The sequence below is a fragment of the Cinclus cinclus genome, chromosome 3 (assembly GCF_963662255.1).
Source record: "Cinclus cinclus chromosome 3, bCinCin1.1, whole genome shotgun sequence".
NCBI classification, from domain to species: domain Eukaryota; kingdom Metazoa; phylum Chordata; class Aves; order Passeriformes; family Cinclidae; genus Cinclus; species Cinclus cinclus.
This window is the reverse complement of record NC_085048.1, coordinates 67,844,815-67,868,820: the sequence shown is the minus strand read 5'-3', so window position 1 is coordinate 67,868,820 and position 24,006 is coordinate 67,844,815. Positions and strand designations below refer to the sequence as shown.

The 24,006-nt window shown below is 34.3% G+C and overlaps 1 protein-coding gene across 1 annotated transcript in view; it reads left to right on the top strand.

The window, feature by feature from the left end:
* RYR2 (ryanodine receptor 2) overlaps positions 1 to 24,006 on the top strand; it is a 286,628-nt gene that overhangs the window by 221,650 nt on the left and 40,972 nt on the right. The window contains exons 75-87 of the mRNA XM_062489006.1: positions 149 to 283; positions 1,987 to 2,046; positions 3,559 to 3,671; positions 4,313 to 4,409; positions 8,686 to 8,789; positions 9,359 to 9,410; positions 9,540 to 9,593; positions 11,216 to 11,239; positions 17,247 to 17,346; positions 18,208 to 18,287; positions 20,167 to 20,243; positions 21,597 to 21,670; positions 23,447 to 23,464. Coding sequence (XP_062344990.1) covers positions 149 to 283; positions 1,987 to 2,046; positions 3,559 to 3,671; positions 4,313 to 4,409; positions 8,686 to 8,789; positions 9,359 to 9,410; positions 9,540 to 9,593; positions 11,216 to 11,239; positions 17,247 to 17,346; positions 18,208 to 18,287; positions 20,167 to 20,243; positions 21,597 to 21,670; positions 23,447 to 23,464 — 988 coding nt within the window. The remainder of the gene's footprint in view (positions 1 to 148; positions 284 to 1,986; positions 2,047 to 3,558; positions 3,672 to 4,312; positions 4,410 to 8,685; positions 8,790 to 9,358; positions 9,411 to 9,539; positions 9,594 to 11,215; positions 11,240 to 17,246; positions 17,347 to 18,207; positions 18,288 to 20,166; positions 20,244 to 21,596; positions 21,671 to 23,446; positions 23,465 to 24,006) is intronic.

Genomic DNA, 24,006 nt, shown 5'->3' with positions numbered 1-24,006 from the left:
CAGTGTAATGGATGTTGTATGGGTTAGACATGTAAGGGTGTAGGTTAGCCGTATAAAGTGTTCCAGTTTATTTTTGAAGGAGTTTCTCTACTGGTTAAACTGTTTGGAACATTTTGCCCAGGTGACATGTGAAATCTTTCTCCTGCAGCTTGAGGATCCCGCCATTAGATGGCAGATGGCACTTTACAAAGATTTGCCAAACAGGACTGAAGATTCCTCAGATCCAGAGAAGACTGTGGAAAGGGTCCTTGATATAGCTAATGTGCTGTTTCACCTGGAACAGGTTAGGCACATTTTACCAATTCCATTGCTTCTTAATCTACGTAAAAGTGTTCACCCTTTCATTTGTACTTTCACCTGCTGTATTTAATGTTATATTCTTTTTTCTTTCTTTTGATGGCTACTGTTTACGTGCTTAATCTTGTGTTTTGCAGTTCAATATCGTGGTCATATCTATCTCACAGTGTATTTGCAGCAGTTCCAACAACAATTTGTTTTGCCAATCTGGTGAGCTCATACATTCCTTGCCACATTCAAGAAACAGCAGAAGCAGCTTGGAGGAATTATTTTCTCTGAGAATGATCTGTCAGAAACTTTAAGTTGCTTCAGAATCTGGCAAAAAGCTCTGTTGTAGTATTTAATATTTTTGTATTAATATATGGGCTTCCAATGTCACCTGAATTACAGTACCTTTTATTTAAGTAATTCTGCAGTTCATTTTGTGTCCTTTCCATATTCTTTAAAAGATGAAGATTAAAAATCTTCTATATGAGTGCATCTTACAGGTCAAAGACTAGTTGAAAAGTTGTTTTTGTGACTTTGCTTTTTGAATTATTACCTATTTTGCAATTTAGATTTATTATGTTTTTTTCAATTTTAAAATGTAGTGAAAAAAACAGGACATTAACTTGGACGATGTTCCTGCCGGCAGAGATGAAGACTGCTGGTTGCACAACATAGGCTACAAACCGCCCTCAAATTTTATTGATTTTTTTTTTTTTTTTTTCATTTTCAAAGAAGATTTGAAAATTCAAGGTTCTCTTACATTCTCATTAGATTAGTTGGTTTCACTCAGGATGTTTCCTGATCCAATGTCAGGATGTTTCCTCACTGTCAGGAGGTCACTGGTTCCGTCAATAGGGACCTAAGAGATATGTGAATGTGCTTGTATACGCACTCTGTAGAAGGTGTGTTGATGTGAATATCTCTCTCCTGTCTGTTGCATCACACAACCCCTCTTCATACAGTTTGCCAGCCTTGCTATGGATTTGCTGCAAGTTCAACAACCTTACACAGTTTGGTAGAGGAAAATGAGGAGGAGTCACTAAATTTTACCTGTTGCTGAATATGTGTGGAGCAAGCAAAAAGAGATAGAACATGGAAGTAAATCCTTGTCAATTATGGTTTGCCTCTGAAAGAGAGAGGAGAATGGGTGCTGATTTGAAAGTATATAGAGTTGTTCTGGGGAAAGATGAGAGAAAACCTAGAAATATGGGGGGGAGGGAGGGAAAGCTTTTGTCTTCCACCCTGATTTTATTGAAGTTGACTGAGATGATCCAGCAGTAGTACAGAACAGGATGGATTCCCACTGTAATAATTGCCAGATCGACATTTAAGAACAGTTATTCTGATCAAGACTTAACCAATGACTTGTTGACAAGTATTCTGCTTTTTTAATGGCTACCTTACACTTATTTGTTTTAAGATTTAGCTTCACAGCTTTACATGTCTTCCATAGATAAATTCTAAGGATAAATGCTTTGTTACTGAAATGGGAAATCTGGTGTCTTTAAAATGAGTTAATATGTGAGCACTGCATCTGTTTTTATGACAGTCTTGAGTAATCCTCTGCTCCCTGTATACAAATACTCTGTTCTCCATATATACATACTCTGAATGCTTTCTGTATTGCACTGGCAATGATCAGTCCATTCTCCGTATTTTCTTTCCATGCAGACCTAACTATTTTGTTTTTGCTGTTTTCAGAAATCTGCTTGCGTAGGCCGAGGCTATTTCTTTTGGGAAAGTATAGAGGGATTTATAATTGTTTGTAAAGATCTTACTAATTACCTAACTTTCACATTTGGATTTGTCTGACTTTTAAATTATAAGCACTGTGTTTTTTTTTCTTTTGTGACTGTAAACATGTTTGCAGTGAATGCTTTTTCTGTCCTGTCTCTTAAAAATATTTTTCATTTGCATTTTGTCTTTTAGAAAGAACTTGTGTTTAGGATTGCTACCATTTAATCTTACAATTATAATTATGCATTTCACTGAATGGCAGTGTTTTTGTCTGTTTTAATTAAATGTTTGTTGTTTAACTATTGATTTCTTTTTGTCTTTCACTAAACTGGATTACCAAATTTGGACTGAATATTGAGTCTACATGAATATCAGAATTGTCACTACATATTTGACATATAATGCTTGATTGTGTTGCAAGGGAGAATTACCAAGACTTTCAGGGTAGAAATGCTAACTTCCACTGGCTTCTTTGATGCTGTTGGAGTACAGATGAGTGTAGGAATTTGTAAAAGAAACAACCCCCCATAAAAAAAACAAACAGCCCACCCAAAGTTCAACCCCCTTAACTCTACAAGAGTTGCATACATTAAATTATATTTATGGAAGATGTGTGAAATAAAACACAGAAACCATGAATAGTCTGTGGGAAAGGAGTGATCCTTAGCACAGCCTGCAATCATAGTTCCCAGTTATCCAGTCAGCCTATATACAGAAATAGGCAGGTTCTCTTCAGGACCACAGAAATAATTCTCTTTGGATGGGAACAAGAATAAAAAGTGGAAGAAGAAACCCTAAAAGAATAAAAGATAAAGATGGAGCACACCCTATTTCATCTCATGCTACTGTAGAACCAAGATGCAGAAAGAGAATATATTTTAAGACAGAGCTGTAGTTTCATGAAACATAGCTAAAGTGTTTTGAAGTATTTTATGCATTCAGTATTCAGAAGTATTTATGAATTTTATGTACATTCAGTCTGTGCTACTTCGGAGAAAAGATTTAGTCTTAAGTCTTTGTACTTGTCACTCTTTTTTAAAGTTAATGCCTTTCCATCATAGCTGATCATGGTAAATATTACAAATAAAAGATTGTGTACCCATGAAAATTTCTTTGAATATATTGTCTCAGACAATGTGAAGACGTACAATTTACATGTACATGTGTAAAGAGTTACATATAAAAGATACAATGAAGGAAGATTCTTTGCATTAAAAGTTAAGGTTTCCTGAGAGATGGCATTATTGATGATAGTGTTCTATCTAAAAGACAGAAAAAGTAGAATGAAGTAAGAAAAAGATGTCTATATCATTATCTATATCATGCCAGAAAAGGGAGATTTTTCTCTTGTTTTCTAAATTCTGATTCTGTGATTTGGCAGAATGCTTGAACTCTGTCTAGAGCACTTCTTCTGATCTGTTCTTCTCTTGCTTTTCTACTTGATTTATCTGTTGACTAACATTTTTACTAATATTACTGTTTACGGCCACTCGGGACATTGCCACATTATTTTTCTGTGTGTATTTTGTGTAACAGGTTGAGCATCCTCAGCGGTCCAAAAAAGCAGTGTGGCATAAGCTGCTGTCTAAACAGAGGAAACGAGCAGTAGTGGCCTGCTTTAGAATGGCTCCCTTGTATAATCTGCCAAGGTAAGAGCTCTATGGTTCTGTCCTTCACAAATGCACTAATATTCATACAGAGCTATTTGGCAAGTTCAAAAGGAAGAAAAAAAAAAAAAAAGACAAACCCAGCAATTGATAAACTACTTGGTATTATAGTTAATGCATTGCTTTTTAAATTAGATTTCATTACTTTTTTTTATCTTCTGAAAAGAATGGCAAAAAATATAATTTTTGATGTCTGATTTCAAGTCTAATCCTGAACATAAAATATGCAATTATTTGAGCATAATCCAAAAGTTATCTATTGCTGTTATCTTAATATTTGTATTAAAAATACAAAATTATTTTATGTTAAAAAATAACTGCCAAAGTGGCAGTTTATTTTATTTCTTTAATTTATTTAAATTTTTATTTATCATCTGTTCCTAAATAATTACTGGGTTTTAGTATCAGTTTTACAGGTTAGTGGGGTGCAGTTTTAAATGTAACATTTTATTGTAAATTTTCTTTTTAAATGGGTGCTTTGATATGTTTAGCCATAGAAATTTTGCATCCCTTTTAAGCTACTGTTGTAATGATTGGACAGTTCTTCAAGATAAATGAAATTCATGTTGACCAAGTCTTCTTTTTAAAAGTTTATGGCTTTTGTTTTAAATGTTCCTTTTTAGACACCGAGCCGTCAATCTCTTTCTTCAAGGCTATGATAAATCTTGGATTGAGACAGAAGAACACTATTTTGAAGACAAACTGATAGAAGACTTAGCAGTACGTCTGGGTGAAAGGGTCATAGGAATGTATTGCGGGTTAACATTCATCTTGTATAATAATAATTATAAATCTGTGAAGTAGCTAAGATATCACTTAAGCTATCTCTACCCAAAGGGATGATCTATAACCAAGTCACTGTGACAGCTTTTAAAAAATTACCACGATGGAGATTCCAAAATCCCCTCAGGCTGTTTGCTTCAGGGCTTCAGTAGCCTTTTATAAAGCTTTATTTCTAAATTACATATCAATTGCTGTCATTCCCCTGTCTCTTATCTTTTGCCCTGTGAAGAACTGGAACAGCTATTCCCTCCTGTTTTGCAGCTAACCTTTGTGTATTTGAGGACTACCTAATCCACATGAAAGCCATTTCAGTCAAAAGGTTAGAATGATAATAGAGGAATCTAGTTTTAGATCAGTCAGTTCCTTAGAAGCTGTCGGAGTCTGCTTCTTCACAGAAGGATCATCTTGTCAGGGACATGAAGATTTTTCCCAGTGGTGAAGTGTTAGAGCCATGGCTTTAGTCTTGTAAATACCTATAGTGATTTTCATTTAAGTCTGGGGTCCTCATCCCTTACAATTGTCTCTCTGAAAGGTAGCTTTTTCACAGCTTGGGTAAGAACTAGTGCTAGGAACTGATTCAGTCCCTGGGAGGTCCAACAGAACAGAGTCTGAAATCTGTCTTTTTATGGTAAGGAGAGCCTTCTCTCTGCAAGAGAGAGAGAGGAAGCTAACCGTAAAATTTCTGTTAGAAAAAAAAGTAATAATCTGCTTTTACTGCATAAAGTTTATGCTTAAAACCAGCTACTTAAGTTGTAAAAAAATGTCAAAATTAGGATCCAAATAGTGAAAGGGAAATCAGCAGCAATGAGCTCAACACAGACTATGAAGTTCAGTTTTGCCAGCACACAGGAAGAATTAATTGTTGCATTCTTAGGAGCAAGCCTTGTGAACAAACAAGAGACTTGTACAAATGTTTACTTTGTATACAGCCTTTTAAACTGATATCCTTAGGTATCCCAGCACAAAGCAAGTGTTTTAAATAGTGCAGGTTCAGTCTCAAAAATAGTTCTGTTTTAGCAGTCGGGAGCATGAGTTTGCAGTGGAACATGATAGGTCTTTGCCTGTGTGTGTGCATGTGCAGGTGTGTACGTGCAAAGAAATAACTCAGCATGGTAATTTGGCTACACGGACATGAAGGATTATCTCCTTACCTCCATGATGAATGTATATATTTGCTACGTTTATTAGTAACTCCTTACCAGCTGGTAGTTTGAGTGAACAACTGTCTCAGAGAAGACAGAAACAGACTGGCCTGGCTTTTATATCATCCTTTATTAAAAAAAACCTACAGGAATTCCCTTGTAATTCTTTAAGCATATGGATATGTGTGTTTCTATTGCTCTCTTGGGGAGAGATGTACTGCACCTTTCGTTCAAAAGAGCACACAAAACTCCATGTGTACTTTAAATAAATTTACATCACATTCATGCTACCTTAGAGCACTCACTCTCAGAAGGGTGAGTGTTGGAGTTTCTTTGTGGAGATGACAAAGAATGCTTTGTGGATATCATGAAAGATGTGGTTTTGTTGCTGGTGCAGGTTCCTCTTAGGGAAATTATACCCTGGTTTAGCAAGGAATTTTAGCAAGTTTCTTGAACTGTCAAGATGGAATCACTAGACTAGGGTAGCAGAGCTCATCTGGAAGGGGAGAAAGGAGGAATCTTAGTCTCTCTGATGTATTCTTGAAGGGTTGCCTGAAGTTTCGGGGCTGTTCACATATTAAATAGGAAAATTCATCAATCCAGGACCCAGAAACTATAGGCAAGATTCCTGTCCTGTAACTTTCTGTGGTTAGTACACTACAATCTTTTATGCCATAGTGAGTTCTTTCTCAGTACTGAGAACCTTGGCAATTCTTCTCTGCTAAGTAAAAATAATTTAAAGGAACAAATACAGTCAAAGCTACTTTATTCCTGCCTATGCCAGATCCTGGCAATTTATAGACTGGTGGTAAGAGCTTTTTCTGGGATGTGGGAATTGAGCATTTCCATCACATAAAAGCAGAGAACTGAACTTACACTTGCAGTTTTGTTTCCTGCAGAATCACTTATCCTTATGTCTGTTATGCAAAAGTGGATCTCCTTCCACTTGTAAAATTAAAGGAGAAAAGTATACACTTGTGCTTTTTTTGAGGAGCTTAATTGTGCTGATTCTTAATTGAGATTCAACAAATCAAGCCTCTGAGGGAACTAGACTTTTGATATTTGATGTTAGCATCATAAGGTATTTATTTATTATGATTATTACTACATTCTTATTAATTGCAAAAATGCTTCTGCTTAAATGAACAGGTTATATGAACACTTAAGCTTATTTGACATAATTGTGGACTTGTTTTATTGGAAGATGTTAGTAGACATAATAACTTGTAAGAACAATATGTTTAATAGAAATTCAGACTGTATAAAATAATAATAATAATAATGCAATTAGATTATACAGAATAATGTTTTTTAAGTCTTCAAGAATTAGACATAGCAGCTACAACTTATCTGACCTATTTGTTTCGCCCTCTTATGTTGCATTCAGGTAAACCTTTTTGTTTTACACTTAAATAATTATAGGCAAATGTCTCAAGACATTGAAAATTAAGCATACTTATTTTCCAGAAATGTCAGAAAATCATTGATTCTAGTGTTCATGCTGTGCTTAATAATGAGTTCTACTTAACTCAGTAATTGGTGAACTTGATCCTCCATTTAATTTCAATAAATCTGTGTAAACTAGTAACACACTAACTCAACTTCTGCCCTTTTGTTTCATCTGTTTTTATAGCATTAGGGAGATATTCTGGTTGATAACATTATGAAGTACAGAATACTGCCAGTTAATTAAAGGGAAAGGTCAGTGTTCTAAACAAGATTGAAATAAAGAGCAGGGGAAGACATCCATAATTGTTCTGATCTTGTTATTGATGATGTAGATATTATCACACACTGAAAAATGGGAAATGATCCTTGTATGGCCATTATAGAGTGGCATATGAAACAACTATTGTGCATAGACATCTATTGAAGGGAATTCTCAGCTGCTACCAGTCACGTTTGGTACAGCTGTGTGGAAAAGGTGGACTTCACAGGCCCATAGAAACAGTCGTATTCATAGACATCTAGAAGCATTCCCACAGGAATCTGTTTGGCATATGAAATTTGTTTCTTAGTAGACAGGAATCCATTTTTCTTGTATCTCTGAAGTGGCCAAACCATCCTTATTGCTTAATATATAACATATGGCAATATAATAATGTATTACTTGTGCTGTCTTATCAATGCATGGAATTCTTTTTATCTGTATTTTTATTTATCTGGTGTATAGTGCTAGATGCAAACAAGGAGGAAGAGTGGGCATATTTTATGCAATCAATTTTCTTTGAGCTACCAGAGTCTTCATAGAAATAAGTGTCTGGATGAAGCAGTTTTACTAGTAACTTGATAGGCAAAACTTACTTTCTGAAATGTCTTTTGGCAAATGGTAAGAAGTCAGAGGATAGATTTGAATAGATGCTTTTCAGAACACTGCTATGATCATTGTCATAGTGTTTAGCACTACATTTTTCTCTCAAGGAAAGCCAACTAGAGTTGTCTAAAACTGAAAGCAAAATAACCACATAAAAAAAACCAAAAACCTCTTTGTGCATTTAGATATATTATTGAATCATATATAATATTTTTTTTTACATTATTGATTTGTCATCTCCTGAAATTCTACATCCTGCCAACATCGCTATTGTTGGTAGATAGAGCTCCTTGTGTCAAAAACTATTGGTAAACTTCAGGTTTGGATTTTTTCTCCCTGAAAGTCTCTCAGAGTTTCTCGGTGAGCATTATACCTAGCCCAGACTTGAAATGGGATTCTCATTTTTATCTGATGAAGCTGGTTAACACAGCAACAGACAATGTAATAATAAATGATGGCATCTGGTTGCAACTAGTTTTGGATAAGATTAAAGTTCTTTTCAGAATCTAGGGATGAAGGACGATTTTAATGGGGAGAGGAAATCCAAAGCTTTGCAAGTGGTATCATCTTTGTAGGTCTTCATGGTGTCAAACACAGTCAGGGTTCAGTTTTGTCATATTTTGTTTGGAAGTTGCTTCCTCCTGGTTGTCCAAAATTACATGTTAATATTTAACATTTAATAAATTGCACAGAGTAACACATTTTCACTATAGATAATTGAATATGCTTTTAAAATCTTTTTTTTTATTCCCTAAAGAAACCTGGAGACGAGCCACCAGAAGAAGACGAAAGCCTTAAAAGAGTTGATCCTTTACATCAACTTATTCTGCTATTCAGTCGAACAGCCTTGACTGAAAAATGGTAGGGATAGTGTGAGAGACTGCAGAGTGTATGCAGATTTTCAGGTTACTTCTGTGTTTGAAGTCATATGTGTCTCTTTTCAAGTGAGATTGCATAAGCTAGGCCAAAACGTGCATATGAACGTACAGTGAATTTGAGTTACACTCAAACCTCTTTAGCTTGTGGTATGTAGAGATTTTAACATGACATTTTCACAGTTATAGATGCTGTGTTAAGGACTCACTACTCCTCTGTCTTTTGTCTATGTTCCCTATTGACAGTTACATTCTGGATATGAAAATTATTCTAAGTATAATTAAAAATTTACTATATTGACTTTACTAGAATGCGTTTATGGATTTCCAAGTGCCGTGTTTGTAGCTGGCTATACCTTTCTATTTGTATAGTTTTTGTTTCCAAGTCTTTGTTTTCCAAAAATTATTTTTGTAGTTATATATGAGCACAGAAATTATTTAAAAATATTTTAAGATGTTTAAAAATATTTTAAGATATTTTAAAAAAATTTGGCACTTCAGTTCTTTTGTAATGATCCTAATCTTCATTTTATTTTTCTTCTCTCTCTTAACCAGCAAATTGGAAGAAGATTTCCTGTATATGGCTTATGCTGACATTATGGCAAAGGTAACTGTATTGATACCTGTTGCTTATTTTGTGTTTTAATAAAGTGAAGAACTTCAAGAGAAATAATTTGTAAAGTGTTATCTGTAAATTGTGAGTTATCAGCAAATGTTTTCTTTTACATGGTATCAGAGCTGCCATGATGAAGAAGATGATGATGGTGAGGAAGAAGTGAAGAGTTTTGAAGTAAGATTATACTTATTTTGTTTTTCTTGTCATGTTAGACATTATTTCATAGCTTCCAGCTGACATTTATGTTTTTTGGTTCATGGCTTACTGCAGCTTATTATGCCAGTGAACTGCATGTCACAAGCTGGATATGGCAGATACGAGTCCCCAGATTAATATTAGTGAAATAAAAACATGCAAAGTATTACATTATATAAGATTAAATAGAGAATAATTTAGTGGATCTTACATATTTATCTCATTTAATTTTTTAGTTAGGTATTACAACTAATAATTTATTCTACAAGTCTGATAATAGACAGCTGCATCTGTTAAATTATTCTGCCCTACCTTTAGTTTGGATTCTTAAGGTATTATAATACTACTTTTTGCAGTAGTCATTTACATTCAGTATCAGTAATTCATACAGTAGTTTTATGTTCATATATATGTATTAGTGCTTCTTAATAAAATGTGAACTTCACTGGTACTACTAAGATTTTTGCTTGTGTTGAGAATAGGAAATCTATATTTATTGCTGTTTAATGTTGCATTTTTACTGATCATCACTGTTTAAGGATACATACGAGTTGATTACAAGTGTAAGTGTTGAGTCTTTGTCATGTGCTTGCTCTGGGATCTGTCTCTCTTTTGCCATTAATAAAATGGAGTTTGCAAGAATTTTCTCTTCTGAGGGGCACTGAGGGATTTAGCTCTTTAATTTTTTAAGTATTTTAATGTGTTTTGGCATATTAAGATTCTGACATTAAAAGGTGTCTCTTTTGTCTTTCAAATCAATTAGTACTTACATTTCATGTCTCTACTAAAACACAGAAACATGAAATAAACACTTTTATGGTTTCTTAAAAAATTCTAAATATACTGATTGATTTGCTATAAATCTATCTGTGCTATTCTGATTGTTAAGGAGTGGTTTGGGTCCTGTTTACTTTTACTCCGTTGTTTTATAGACATAGTATGTTCTGTATGTTTTCTACATGATGCTGGATAATATAGCACTGAATTATTTAAGTACATAGTCCCTATTTGACTGTATAAAGAAATTAGAAAGAATATCAATATAAATTATTTTCAAACACTCAGAAGTCCAGTTGAGTTACAAGTAATATACTCTATATATAAACATTTGTTTCTTGGTAAATATCTCAGTATTGACCCAAATTTCAGTGGGTTTTTCTGAGTTTATTTTTCTTTTCCTCTGGAAACACAGTATATGGCTTACCATTACCAAAGAATGTTCATTCCTATATGCTCTTATCAGTTAGCCTGTACATGCTTGTGAGATATCAAAAGCCTTATGCTTATAGATATGAAAATTGTTGAATAGGAGGTCATTGCAATGTATGAAAAAAATTATCAGTAAGGCATTTGTTAGTGCTCCTTACCTAAATTATAATGGGTTCTTTGTTCAGCATTCAATTTTTTGTCTTGAGAGAAGATCCTATTCATTTGTTTCTCTTTATTATTTTTCCTGTAGCTATGAAACTCATGTTTAAATAATGTATTTATATGTTCAAAAGACAATTTTGTGTATGTATTTGGTCAGTCACCTGCGGAAAAATACTTTGGACTTCTTTTTCTTATTACTATTTCGCTTCTTGTCCTTGCCCTTCCTTAAGGTGACAGGATCACAACGCAGCAAGGTAAAACAAAAAAAAATATGTGTGTATTTGTCTGGGTCTAATTTTGTGATTTTTCAGGCCCAAAATCTTGGATAAGCTCAACTAAAGGGTCTTGAAATAATTTTTAGCATTTCAGTTCCAGCATGACATCTCTACCAAACCCACTTTGTGCACAAGCTCTTTAAAGATTTCAGGAATTATTTATGCAGAATATGCCATGTAAAACTGTGATACCGTTTTGGGAAAAACAGTGTCATTTGGCTTGTTCATGTTGTTTTGCTGCTCATGCCTTTTGTACACCAGTTTTCTTCTTTCTCGTTATAACTTGAATTATTAAAACAACTTATTTGGCTGTTAAGGGAAAGTAGTTGAACTTTTCTTCTATATCTTAGCAGACACACATTTCTGATATAGTGGTAGAATTCTGTTTCCAGTATTTGTCACAGAGAGAGCATCAATCATAGTTCATGTCTGATTCAGATCCTTTGGAACTGAGTCTGTAGCCTTCATCATTATAGTATTTGACAGAAACTCCTTAGATACTCCTTACCTAAAATGATTCCTAGTACTTCCATGTTTTCTATAAGAACACAGAGGCAATAGCTCTGAAACTTCAATGTTAATTTTTTTATTGTCTCAGTTTCTTACACAGCCTTGTGTCTCATCATGAAAGCCTCACCATATGTTTCTGAAAGGTGTCCCAGACTACTTGTCTGCTTCATGCAGGTACAAGTCTCAGTTCCCAATGTTGACTCAGGCCACTTACTGGTATTGCTGCAAGGCTGATATTCTGGGAGAAGGTATCGTGTGTAGAGTAGCTAATTTTTGGTTCTGAGGTGTTTAACTGTAGTTATTTGTGCTGTGGCTAATGACAGCTAGAGTAAATAAAGATGACTTGCTTGAGATTTGAAGTGCAGAGATTTAGCTAATGGTCAGACTTCAGTCAGTAACTTCAAATTTTGTTTCCTATGGCAATGTAGGGAAACAATTGTAGCCTTCTCCATAGAAAAGAGCAAGGTGATTTTGGTGTTTTGTTTGCTAGCCTTCTATTAACATTCATATCACAAAAGAAAGAGGTTTCCATGCATCTGTGGTGAGAGAAGATTTATATCAGAATCAACTTCACTCTTACTCCTCCAAAAATTTGCACATATCTGTTCCACCTTCGCATGATAAAGGCATTATCCTAGAAGATGAACGTGCTCACAAAAAGTTATTTAAAAGGTATTGTAGTTGCTACAAACACAAAGTGCATATTAAAAAACCTCGAAGAAAATATAAAAGAAATCTAATAATATAATTTCTTCTTTTTAAATTTCCAATAATTCAGCTATCCAAATACTACATATCTATCACTCTGCTTACCTGGTTGCTATACACTAAATCTTACATGCTCCATAGAAGTTTTTTTCCTTTCTGACTGTGAAGTATTGTAAAAGGGGAAAAAAGTACAACAAGAAATAACCCTTGCTTCCTTCATACATGGCATTAAACAGTTGTGCAGATATGAAACTGTACATACCAGTTGCATGTGTGCTTGTGTGCACATTTGTGTGTTTCTTTCTGTCTGGAGATCAAATTTCAATGTTGAAGGCAGTTCTTTTATTCTATCCTCTGTGTGTGTGTGAAAAGAGTGACTGTTCAGTCTGCATGGGGATAAAAGTCTTCTGCTCCTCTGGACTGTAAAGATGTGTGGCATTTGAAGTCTGTAATCCTTTCATAGTCAGAGCAGTAGAGACATTTGGGCAAGCTTAGAATGTGATGAAAATGCCGACTGTGCTTTATTGACATTTTTTTTGCCCATATCTCATGCAGTGTAGTCTCATTTTTGTATAATTAATCTGTATTGGATTAATAGCGTGGACAACGGGGATGTGGCAATGATGTTCTCTGTATGTTAGTATGTTCCTGTCAGCATTTACCTGCTGGTATTTGCTTTGAGTTACTACAGTTGTCTTTGCCCCTTCCCCTTTGTCTCTACCTTAACTTTTTATTATATTGAACTCAATGGACTCCCTGCAAAGTTGGTGTCACTGTCTCCTTTGAGTCCATCTGATAGGAAATTCTTTCAAATCAAACTGTTCCACTAGCTGAATGCAAATAATTTTCTGCATTTGAGTCACTCCTACATATTAATGTGCGCTAAATATGTGTAGGATGGGAACTCAAAGAAAGAGAAAAATTAGCTCATATTTTTAAACTAATTTGTATTAAATTGATTTAAATTGACTCTTTACAGGAAGAAAATAAATGGGGGAATAGAGTTTCCTATGTTCATTCTTTTCATTTCTGTTACTGGTAGCAAGTTGGTTGATAGACTTCTGTGTTCACAAACTTGTTGACAAAATGGTACACTGTGCTGTCACCTCAGACAAAAATTTTCAAGTTTCTGTAGATACAAATAATGCAACCTCATAAGGCTCTAGCCCTTTGAAGATGGTTTCCTTTATCTATTACTGTCACAAATCCTGAATAAACCACTTAGTGTCCATATACCACATATTTACAATAAGTAACTATTCATTAAATGAATTAAGATCAGGTTCCATATTCAATTTATCAATTTAAGGAAAGTAAACATTCCAATCACACTATGTAAAGATGTGTTTTTCATCAGTTTTCCCTATATTTAATGGATTGTATGGAATCTAAGGCATGGCTTTACTCTCTACACTACAGAATGTGTTATTTATTAATAGAATAGTTTGGGTTGGAAAGGATCTTTAGATTTCCTTGAGTCCAAAACCCTTGCAATAAGCTATGATGCTTCAATGATGAAGTCCAAAAGCAGTGATTTAGGAAAAATTAAATTTTATTTATAGAGCATAATCCAGCATATACTCAATGTAAAGGATTAAAGTATATATAAAGAGGCACATGCAAAAAGGTACAGAAGTATTATGCATGAGTACTTGATATTTTAATTACAGAGCTTAAACTTATGCATGCCTGACATTGAAATGAACAGATGTTTTGCAACTGTAAGACCTGCCTAATAGGATTTATTCTCGGGACTAAACAGAAGTCTTGAAAATTATAAAATATGAAAACCATTCAAAGGAGAAGCATTCATCTTCTAATAGCTAAGTTGAAAGCAATTTCTGTTCTTTACATTTTTTTATTTATTCTCTTTAACTTAGTATTGTGATTTTGTATTAAAAAAGAAAAAAAAAGAGAAAGAAAATGAGAAAGAATAAAGAATACTCTGTAAAAGTACAATCATTCTTAGGCCAGCAGTCTGTCTTTTGGAGCTTAGTGGTGGCAGCAAACAAACCTCTCCATATGTCCTAGCTCCCAGGAGAACTCCAAGAATCAATCTCTGAATGAATTCCAAGGAAATTTAAAAATTTCAGTGACTTACTTATCAGTTAAAGCTTCTCTTTAGGTTTGGCAACCTTGTTGCCTACAAATTGAAACTAAAACTTGTGGTTTTGCCCAACTTATTTTGGCATATGGTTGCTCATATTGATTTAAAACCCCCCAAAAACAGAATGGAGTAGGAAATACTTGTGTCTCTGTTTTCCAAGAGTATGATTCAAAAATTTCCTTGGTTTGGTATGTTTCTGGGAAAAGTCATTAATATGAGAGCACATGTATGTACATTTATAAGTGGTCAACTTTTTTCCTGTTTAAGTAGAAAACATCCAGGATAAAATAGATTTGTTCTTCATTGAGGATTGGTTTTGTTTTGGGGTATATTTCTTTTGGCTTTTGTTCTTTTAAATTCTGTTTAATTATTTAAAATGTTTCATTTAGTGAAGTGGTTTTGCTATTTTTGTAATGGTTTGGTGAATGACGGAAAGTTCAAATCATTGGCTAATGACTTTGGTCGTTTTCTTGACATCAATGGCAAGCAAGTGGATGAAGTGCAGAATGATGCAACTGGTAGCATAGGTAACAGTGTAAACTGTAAACACATCTTAGAGAAATGGGGATAACCTTAATAATTTAGTACACTTTGTAGGCAATGGCTGGCCCACTTCATTTAAGTGCTGCCATCATATATGTATATATATATATATATATATATATATATGTATTGACTTGGCATGGAGAGAGCAACAGTGAAAATGCACTGTGAAGCTAAAGAAAGAACCATAACCTTTGTGGGTTATCATCAAAGAATGCTTGCTTTTAGAAGAAATGCTTGTGTTTTTTTTGTTGGTGGATTGGTTTGTTTGGTTGGTTTTGGTTTTCTTTTTTTGATCTCTTTCATTACTAATATCCTAGACATCTTGATTTCCATGGGAAATGCCACTTCCCTCATTTTAAGCTGTTTGGCAATGTCTCTTCCTACTGTTCTTCTGTACTGCCATTGCAAGAAGCTGGTGTGTAGATTGTGCAGATACATCCTCACTGGAAGCATTCTTATAAATCTTTGATATTCTTATCAAAAAACTTTGTACAATGACAGTAGTGTAGCTGGTGTTAGGCTTGAGAATAGTAATTTTGCAATGAAGGAAAGATAAAAGGGCGTTGAGTCCAAAATCAAAAGTACCTAGAAATAGGAAGTAGGTTTTAAGAAAAGAAAGGCTGATCAATTTTCAGTGGCTTCTGAAGCAAATGAAAATATTTTATTGTAGCTATACTGAAACTGTGATGTCATGGTTTTCTGGTGGTTTGTGTGTGTGCGTGTGTGTATGTTTCTGTTTTGTTTTTGTTGAACTCCCAGGAAGAGGTTTAAACATGAAGGCAAAACTTTCAAACCCTAGCATGGCTCAATACAAAGCAACGCTGCCATTTTTTTTTTTCCTTTTTGTGCCTCCATCTAGATCTGTCACATAATTTAAAGCAAAAAGAAAGATACAATTTAACCACAGAAGAGCTAATAGTGTGAAAAAAAAAAAAAACCCTGATGAATTTTGTTTCCGCAGCACGATATTATCAAAGATTTAAGAAACAAATTTGCCAGCCTCGGCGAGAACTCTCTGGTAACAGCATAAATGTCTGTGTTGGTTTGCTTTTGAGTTAAAGGTTTCTTTTTCATTCATTTGAACATATTTCTCTTTTTTACCTCCTTTTTTAGTTTATTACTCATACCCTCTATTTAGCAAGCCTTCATTTTTTAAACCTCTTCCATCTTCCAATGTATTTTTTCCGTAATTTGGATGGAAAGTTTATGGCAGCAAAGCTGTCATTCTGGCTACTTCTGCTGCAGCTGTTCCTGCTTTTAGGTCATACATGTTTTGGGCGTTGTGTTTTTGGACATGATACTAACTGATTGTGTCATGTTCCTTTTGAGTAAGCTTTTTACCACGCCATCTGATGGACTCACTGTCATAGGGCTCTATGCAACTTCCATTTTGCAACTTATACTGCTTAGTCATCCTCAATTCTCCAGCAAACTTCAATTAACCTGATGAAAGTTGAAACTCATCTGGAATTAACTGTGCCTTTATGTTTGCTCTTTATGCTCTTTGTGTTTTCAGTAGTAGTTTAAATTACAAAAAAGAAACTTCACCATTGCTCAAGCAACGCCATGCAGTATTGTTTCTTGCCGCTAGAGAATACAAAATATAAAAGCACAGTGTATTCTATCAACTATTCTGTTAGTAGAGGGACAATCTTTATTATAATATAATGATGTGTTTTGAAAAAAAATCTGAGATGCTTCTTTTACTCTGGTATTCAGCAGCAACTTGCAACTCAAGAGCCACATACTGAGCAGTATGAAGTTATGGTCACACTATAGAAGATTATTAAGAGTATGAGCTGTTGCACAAAAACACAGCACGAAAGTGCAAGTTTGATACATGCAGTATATATAATGAACATGGGCTTTGAACTAACCTAATGATTCACAATTGAGATGACTCTTTCCAGATAAACTGCTAAAAGCATTTTAAAGAAAAAAAATACCAAGTGGAGATTATTACTTGAACCTGTTAATATTCGTTCAATAGCATCGTATGTATTAAAATGGTTCATGATGTTGCCATAGAGCCCATATACTAAAAGAAAACCAAGAACCTTTGGGGGATTGGTAGTAACTCAAATCTCATGTTAAATGACTGGAATTTTTATTCAGGAAAAAGAAATGGAAAAGCAAAAACTTCTGTATCAACAAGCCAGACTGCATGATCGGGGTGCTGCTGAGATGGTCCTGCAGACAATCAGTGCAAGTAAAGGTAAGGTTTTGGTGTGTAGATTAGATTTTAAATCTTATTTCTAATGAACTTTGAAGTGATTTAGTTTTTTTATTGGGAAAACCTGCAGATGTTTGGCCCTAAGGTTTGCTTTTAAAATGAACTCAAAAGTTCTAAATTTTTGACAGCTAATCCAGAAAAGTATGGTGAATAATTTTCATGAGGCTATTGTTTCTTTTGTAGTTATAATCAATTTTTCTAGTGCTAATATTGAGGATGTGTGAAGTACTTCACAGCTTTAGCAGCATTGAATGACAAAATGGCCCTCATACTCTGGAATGTGTGCAGTTCTGAAGTAGTTGTGGATATCTGCTTTATTGGTGTCCTCTGATAAAATACTTCAGAAGTTTAAATTATGCTTTCTTCCCTTAGAAACTGTTTTATTATAAGATTTTATGCTTTATTTTTTTTTTTTTTTTGTGATTTGTTTCCGCAACAGTGAGGTTTTAAAAATTCCTGATTACAAATTTTGTTTACTGTAGTTAATTGCTTGGGTCACTGTCATTTTCTGAAGAAACCAGAAGAAACATCCAGATTTTAATGCAGAGGGGACACATTTTTAAATTTGAAAGCTGGCTTATCATTGTGAGCTCTGCCTTAAATCCAACTGCTGGATGCTCTAGTGATTGAAGCATGGTTTATATTCACTGAACTCAGTTATTCCTGCCTTATGTCTTGCTTCTTATGTGTACGTTGTATACATTACACTTTGTCCGCAGGTACTCATGAAGAAATTAAGGAAAAATAGGTCAGTTTTGCACTTCATTGAATTGATAAATAAATTAATAAAACATTCTTAATTTTATATATGATCCAAAAGATATATTTTAAAATATTTTAAAGGTGAGATGGGGCCAATGGTTGCAGCTACCCTAAAGCTAGGAATTGCCATCTTAAATGGAGGAAATTCTACTGTTCAACAGGTAAGCTACTAGTTTCTTCTACCCATTCTAGCCAGTAAAGGTCTTTTTACCATGGTCATTATTACTGTAGTAGCACATTAAGTAGTGTGACTATTTGTCACACAGTTTATCCTCTTACTCTTGTTTGTGGGATAAAATTATATACAAAAGTACATTAGTGGGTATTTCTTGTTTACAAGGGTAAAAGAGATTTGTTTTGCACTTCAGGTGTAAGGGGGATATTTTATATTATTTACTTCTGTAGGAGTTCTTTGGGAAGAAGAGCTTTCTTGGGAGATTGCCATTGTCCTATAGCCAGTAGAGCAAAATTGCTGACTCAAGTCTTCACCAAAAAGAACAGTACACAACTTCAGAAGTTCTTAGCTTATGCAGTGGAGACTCTCACTGATAAAAGCAGAGAAAATCCTGAATAACCAATCTATTGTAAGATAATTTGGTGCCCAGTGGACAAATCTGTTATGTGAAAAGAATCCTTCATGTTTAATCTTCTGTACTAGTTGAAGATTCCTGTGTTTTGAAGGGTTTATACCTGCCATTACTAAATTATTGCAGTACTGTTTAAAGAATACAGACAACTGGGAACAATTAAGGTCCCAGGTGAATCAGCTGAATGCAAGCAAAATAATGTTCTTTTCAGGAGTTGTCATTGCCAGGAATTGACATGAAAGTACTACAAGTAGTGCAGAAATTATTTGCTGGAACCACTGCCAGTTCTTTGTGATATCATGATATTAAATTAGGAAAATTGTGAAATTTGTAATCCTACAATCTATTTAAAAATCCTACAATTATTTAAAAAATAATTTGTTAAAGTCTTAATGAATAAAAATGCAGGAAGCACTTAGTATTTTTGCATTGAAATGCTAGTAGTCTAAATTACATACTTAAAACATAAGAATTCTTGTTTTTTCAGTTACCTCATTTCTACCTGTTCTTTTCTGGTGTTATGCTAAACTTTCCAATTTTCATTTAGGTTGTAAGATCAACTCTTCATTCTTCCTTGGAAAGAATGGTATGGGTGGGGGGAGAGGAACAGTATTGATTTTGAAAAGTCATTATCATCCTCCTCCTCTGGAGTTCCTTGCTTTAATTGGTACAATGTTGTTGATTGGGGTATTCTTTTTCTGTAATCTTGGGTTTACGTGGGTATATGCTGATACATTTTCTTAATGCTGTCTGCTTATGTGCTCTCCATTTTGGAGACTTCTTATTATCCATTCTTCCTATTATTTTTGCAAAAATAGTTTTACATCATTCACATTTTACTTCAAATTTCCTACTAAGACTAACCTTTAGAATTGTGGGTTTTCTTCACAACTGAGAGCTCTGGTATCATCCTATACCTTTACTCAACAATGCGTTGCATTCTAGAATCACAGTACACTCAATAAATTCTTGGTATTGCAATCTGTTTTCAGATAGTTATTACACATTATAACAAAGCTAAAAAAATTAAAATATGCTCAAATTACTAATAACAGGCTGTTGCTGATAAAGTAATTTAAAACAAAATGAGGTTATGAAAAGCCCCATCTGGTGTTGAAACAATAGTGTCAACACAAATTTTTAGCCTAGTAGTAGCAAGATTGCCCTTTTATTAAACACTAAATTCTTCTGGCTGTGTTTACTTTATTACTGTCTTTATTTTCCATGCTTTAGGAAGCATGATTAAAACGTATAACCTTTTCTAAAAAGTACATGAGCATTAAATGTTCTTTTTGGTTTTGATATCGGGATTTTTCTCTGCAAGGCTCTTAAATATTAGAGGTACTTCCAAACAGCAACATCACTAGTAGTATTGAATCCATATAGTTTTGAGTTACCTAGATTATCACATAATAAGGACATTAATTCTCTGCATAAATTGTGTTTGCTGCAGAAAATGCTTGACTACCTTAAGGATAAAAAGGATGTGGGGTTCTTTCAGAGCCTTGCTGGTCTTATGCAGTCCTGTAGGTAAGAAAGTATTGACTTGAAAAATTTATTATTTTGCATTTATATTTTGTTCCATGGCATTTATAGTTCTGGAATGATCCTCTACATAGATCTTGTGAACAGCACTTGGATATTGTAATGTGCAAGATTTGGGTTAAAGGACAGGGTGGTGCTCGTGGTGTGAAAATCTTTGTGATATGGATCTACCTTTGTAAGAAAGCTCTTTTCAAGAATATTTATGGAATTTGAGTTTACCTGAGATATGGCAGAAAACAACTCCAGAGTTAGGAGCATTCCTTAGTGGCGAATACTTAACTCTGGAGGTATGCAGTAATCCTGCAGAGATCAGATTAATGATCCATGTTAAGTAATCGTAAAAATTGTCGAAAAACCCATCTTTGTTAGAATTATTCATAGGACTTCTTAGAAGTCATAAAAAGAAATGGAATGTCTAATTTATTACTAGATTAATTAATTTTAATAAATTGCAGTGATGCTATGACTTTTTTGTCCATTCATGGGTATTTAATATATAAATGTATGTGTTTAAATGTTTTATATGTAATTTCCAAGAATAAACCGTATCAGTAAATGATATATTAATGAGCATAAAACATGGGCTAAAAGGGGATCCCTGAATCAGTTGATTCAGTCTTCTTGTTATGTCCAGGGTATCACATGGTGTATTCCTTTCTCTTAATTATGTATTCTTTTTTCTTAATGCTCTCTGTGGCCCAGTTTCATTTTGAAATCAGTGAAGTTTCTTGCCAGCAGAGGTGCTGCAATAATTCTATTTTCAGCTGCCTTTTACAACCATTTTTGCTTTTGAACAGAAGTTACCCCTGGCCAGTTGGCATGCAAAGCCGTGAAAGGCAGAACCTCACAGGTTCACAAATGAAATATGTGAGGTATATGTTCCTTAAATCTGTTTAGTTGAACACATATTCCCTTTTGGCAGCTTCAGCTTTTCAGAAGGGAGAGGGAGAGAAGCACTAAGTAGAACCAATAATGACAGTTTCTTAATGGACCTTGGTGCTTGTTATGAATTGGGCTATAATAAAATAGTAGTCAATAACTTGTTTATAGCACCTAAAAATGAGTATGTATATCATAAATGCAAACATTCCCCTGTTTTTTGGTCAGTCATATAGAGCTGAATTTTGTGGTCACTTTTGGGGCAAAAGCAGGTTAAGGCTGTTGAGCTGAGATTTGTAATCTTGTAACAGACACATACATCAAGCCGCTGAGATGTAGGTTTTTAATATTAGTATGCTGTAAAATTCAGTGAAATCACACATCCTTTTTAACTTCCACAAAATTAAATATTGCATATATTTAATTAATCACAGGACAATGTAATTTTTCTCACCGCAGCGTTCTTGACCTAAATGCTTTTGAACGTCAGAACAAAGCAGAAGGCCTTGGCATGGTGACTGAAGAGGGATCAGGTACTGTTGGTTGAGCAGAAATTTTTCATGACCTTTTTTAAGTTTTGCAGAAGCAGGCTGAATTTGAGGGAACCTAGGGGACGTTTAAGTTAAGTGTAAGGAACAGGTTCTTCACCCAGAGGGTGCTTGGGCACTGGAAAAGGCTCTCCAGGGAAGTGGCCACAGCACCAGCCAGGCAGAGTTCAAGCAGTGTTTGGATAACAGTGAGGTGTTGGGGTTTCCCACATGGGGCCAGGATTTAGAATTTGAAGATGCCTGTGGGTCTCTTCCAACTCAGGATAATCTATGATTCCGTGAACCCTGTGAATGCACACTAGAGGCTGAAGATAAAGCAAGTTTCCTAAAAGTGATTTCTATTTAATTGACGTGCCCTAAGCCAGTACTTGCCCACAGTATATCATTAGCTATGTTGAGTTTCAGAATGGTCTCAGAGGACTTTCTCATCATTCTGAAGAAGTGAAGACATTACATGTAAAATTGAAAACACATTCCAGTTATGAACACTGGTATTTATTAATGTAAAACATTTCAGAAGTCTCCAACCAATTTCAGCATAAAATGAAATTATAAGTTCCCACCTGATTTCTTAGACTGAAAACCACACCACTTAATTAAGACATAGACTAAATATAAGATATTAATAGAAATCTATCTACTCTGAAAAAGTCTGGGAAAGCTTTTTTTTGTTTAAAATAATGTTTTTCTATTTTTCTTTGGGGAAATATTGCAAAATTTTCACTCTGCTTTTGACTTTGAACTGATTTGGCTTTCCACCCTTGGTGTTGTTAGTTCATTGTCAATTCCTTTCTTCTGTTTGATGATTGTAAGTTCTACTTCCCCCTCACTGTGATTGTCTGGATACATTAAGTTCATTCTTACATGCTTAATAGAGCTACTAAAGCACATTTTCTTCCCTTATCTTCAGAATCTTTTACAGTGCATTTTTATGTTTAAATCCTACAGTGACCTAACCTTTTAACATGTTTTTATCTTAAAAGCAAGGTAAAAAAGCTTGACTTTGTAATTCCTATTGCATTTGAGGGATCATAATTCATACCAGCAACACTGCATATCTCATTGTCCCTTGTGCCTGTAGGTCTTTTATGCGGCCTAGTTCTTTAATATTCAACTGCTTAAATAATGATTTTTTTATTAACTATTATGTTTGTCTGAATGACTTCAAGGCCAGTCAAAAATTCTGCTTCACCAAAAATGCTCACAGAGTTTAAATTATAGATTAAATCTTTCTAGACTTGTGAGTGAAAAAAAAATAGTGAACCTGTGTGGATCAAATTCAGTTAAAAGATTGTAAATTGAGCACTGGTACAGCTATCTGGCATATCAATTTTGGCCATTACTGTTATGTTTTACTGAAGATTATTCTACACAACCTTTTGTTCTTTTGGACGACATTTCTACCATTACATAGCTAAACTTACTCATAATGTTGGAATCTGAACGACTCTCAAGATATTGGCTCATTATTCTTTTGACCTCTGTTTCTAGAAATGACTGATTTTGCATGCAAATATAAATAAATCTTTGAATGCTGCATAATTGACTCTACCGATGTTAAGAGTATTTTTGTGCTTCCTCAATTGAGGGATTTTTTTTTTTCTTTTTTTTTAATTTGATGCTTCTCTTTTAGTACAGAACTAATTTTGGCAAAACCAATACTAACTATATTTTGTATTTGGTAAAACAAATTCTCACCTTTTTTTCTTTTTTTCCTGTTTCTTTTTCTTTGAACTAATTGTCCTGTCCTCCCTTCCTCAGTCATCACCCATGAGCGTGGTAATTATTAAAAACAACTGCCTATTCCTTATTTTCCCTGCTCTTAGCTTTGTGTCAGCACTGTACAGCTCCTGAATATCACTAGATTTTTTTCCCTGTAAGATTGCTAAACTAGTGTGATTTTTCTGTTCGTATTGCAATTTTTCATTCTAAAATTCTTGTTTTACACATCAAACCTTCCCATTTTGGTCTTCCTCTCTTTCTCAGGATTTGCACAGTGACTGGCACAGTAGGTGTAAGAGCAACAAGCTTTTTTATACTTTTCTTTCCTGTTTCTTTTTTAGTTTGTTTTCATTTTAGCGAGCCCAGTATTTGCGATGGATGAATGTTAAAAGGAAAAATAATAATATATACATACACAAAGCCTTGTGCTTTAGTTTTTTTGTTGTGTATTGAATGTGGCTTTATTGCTGCATTGATTTGTGCAAGCACAGGAAATCAGTGGTGGATCCAGTGAGGATTTGAGGGTGGTTAATAAGGAGAGGACTTGACACTGGCTAGGTTTTTCTAATGCAGTCAGTTGATACAAGAAAGAGGTGCAT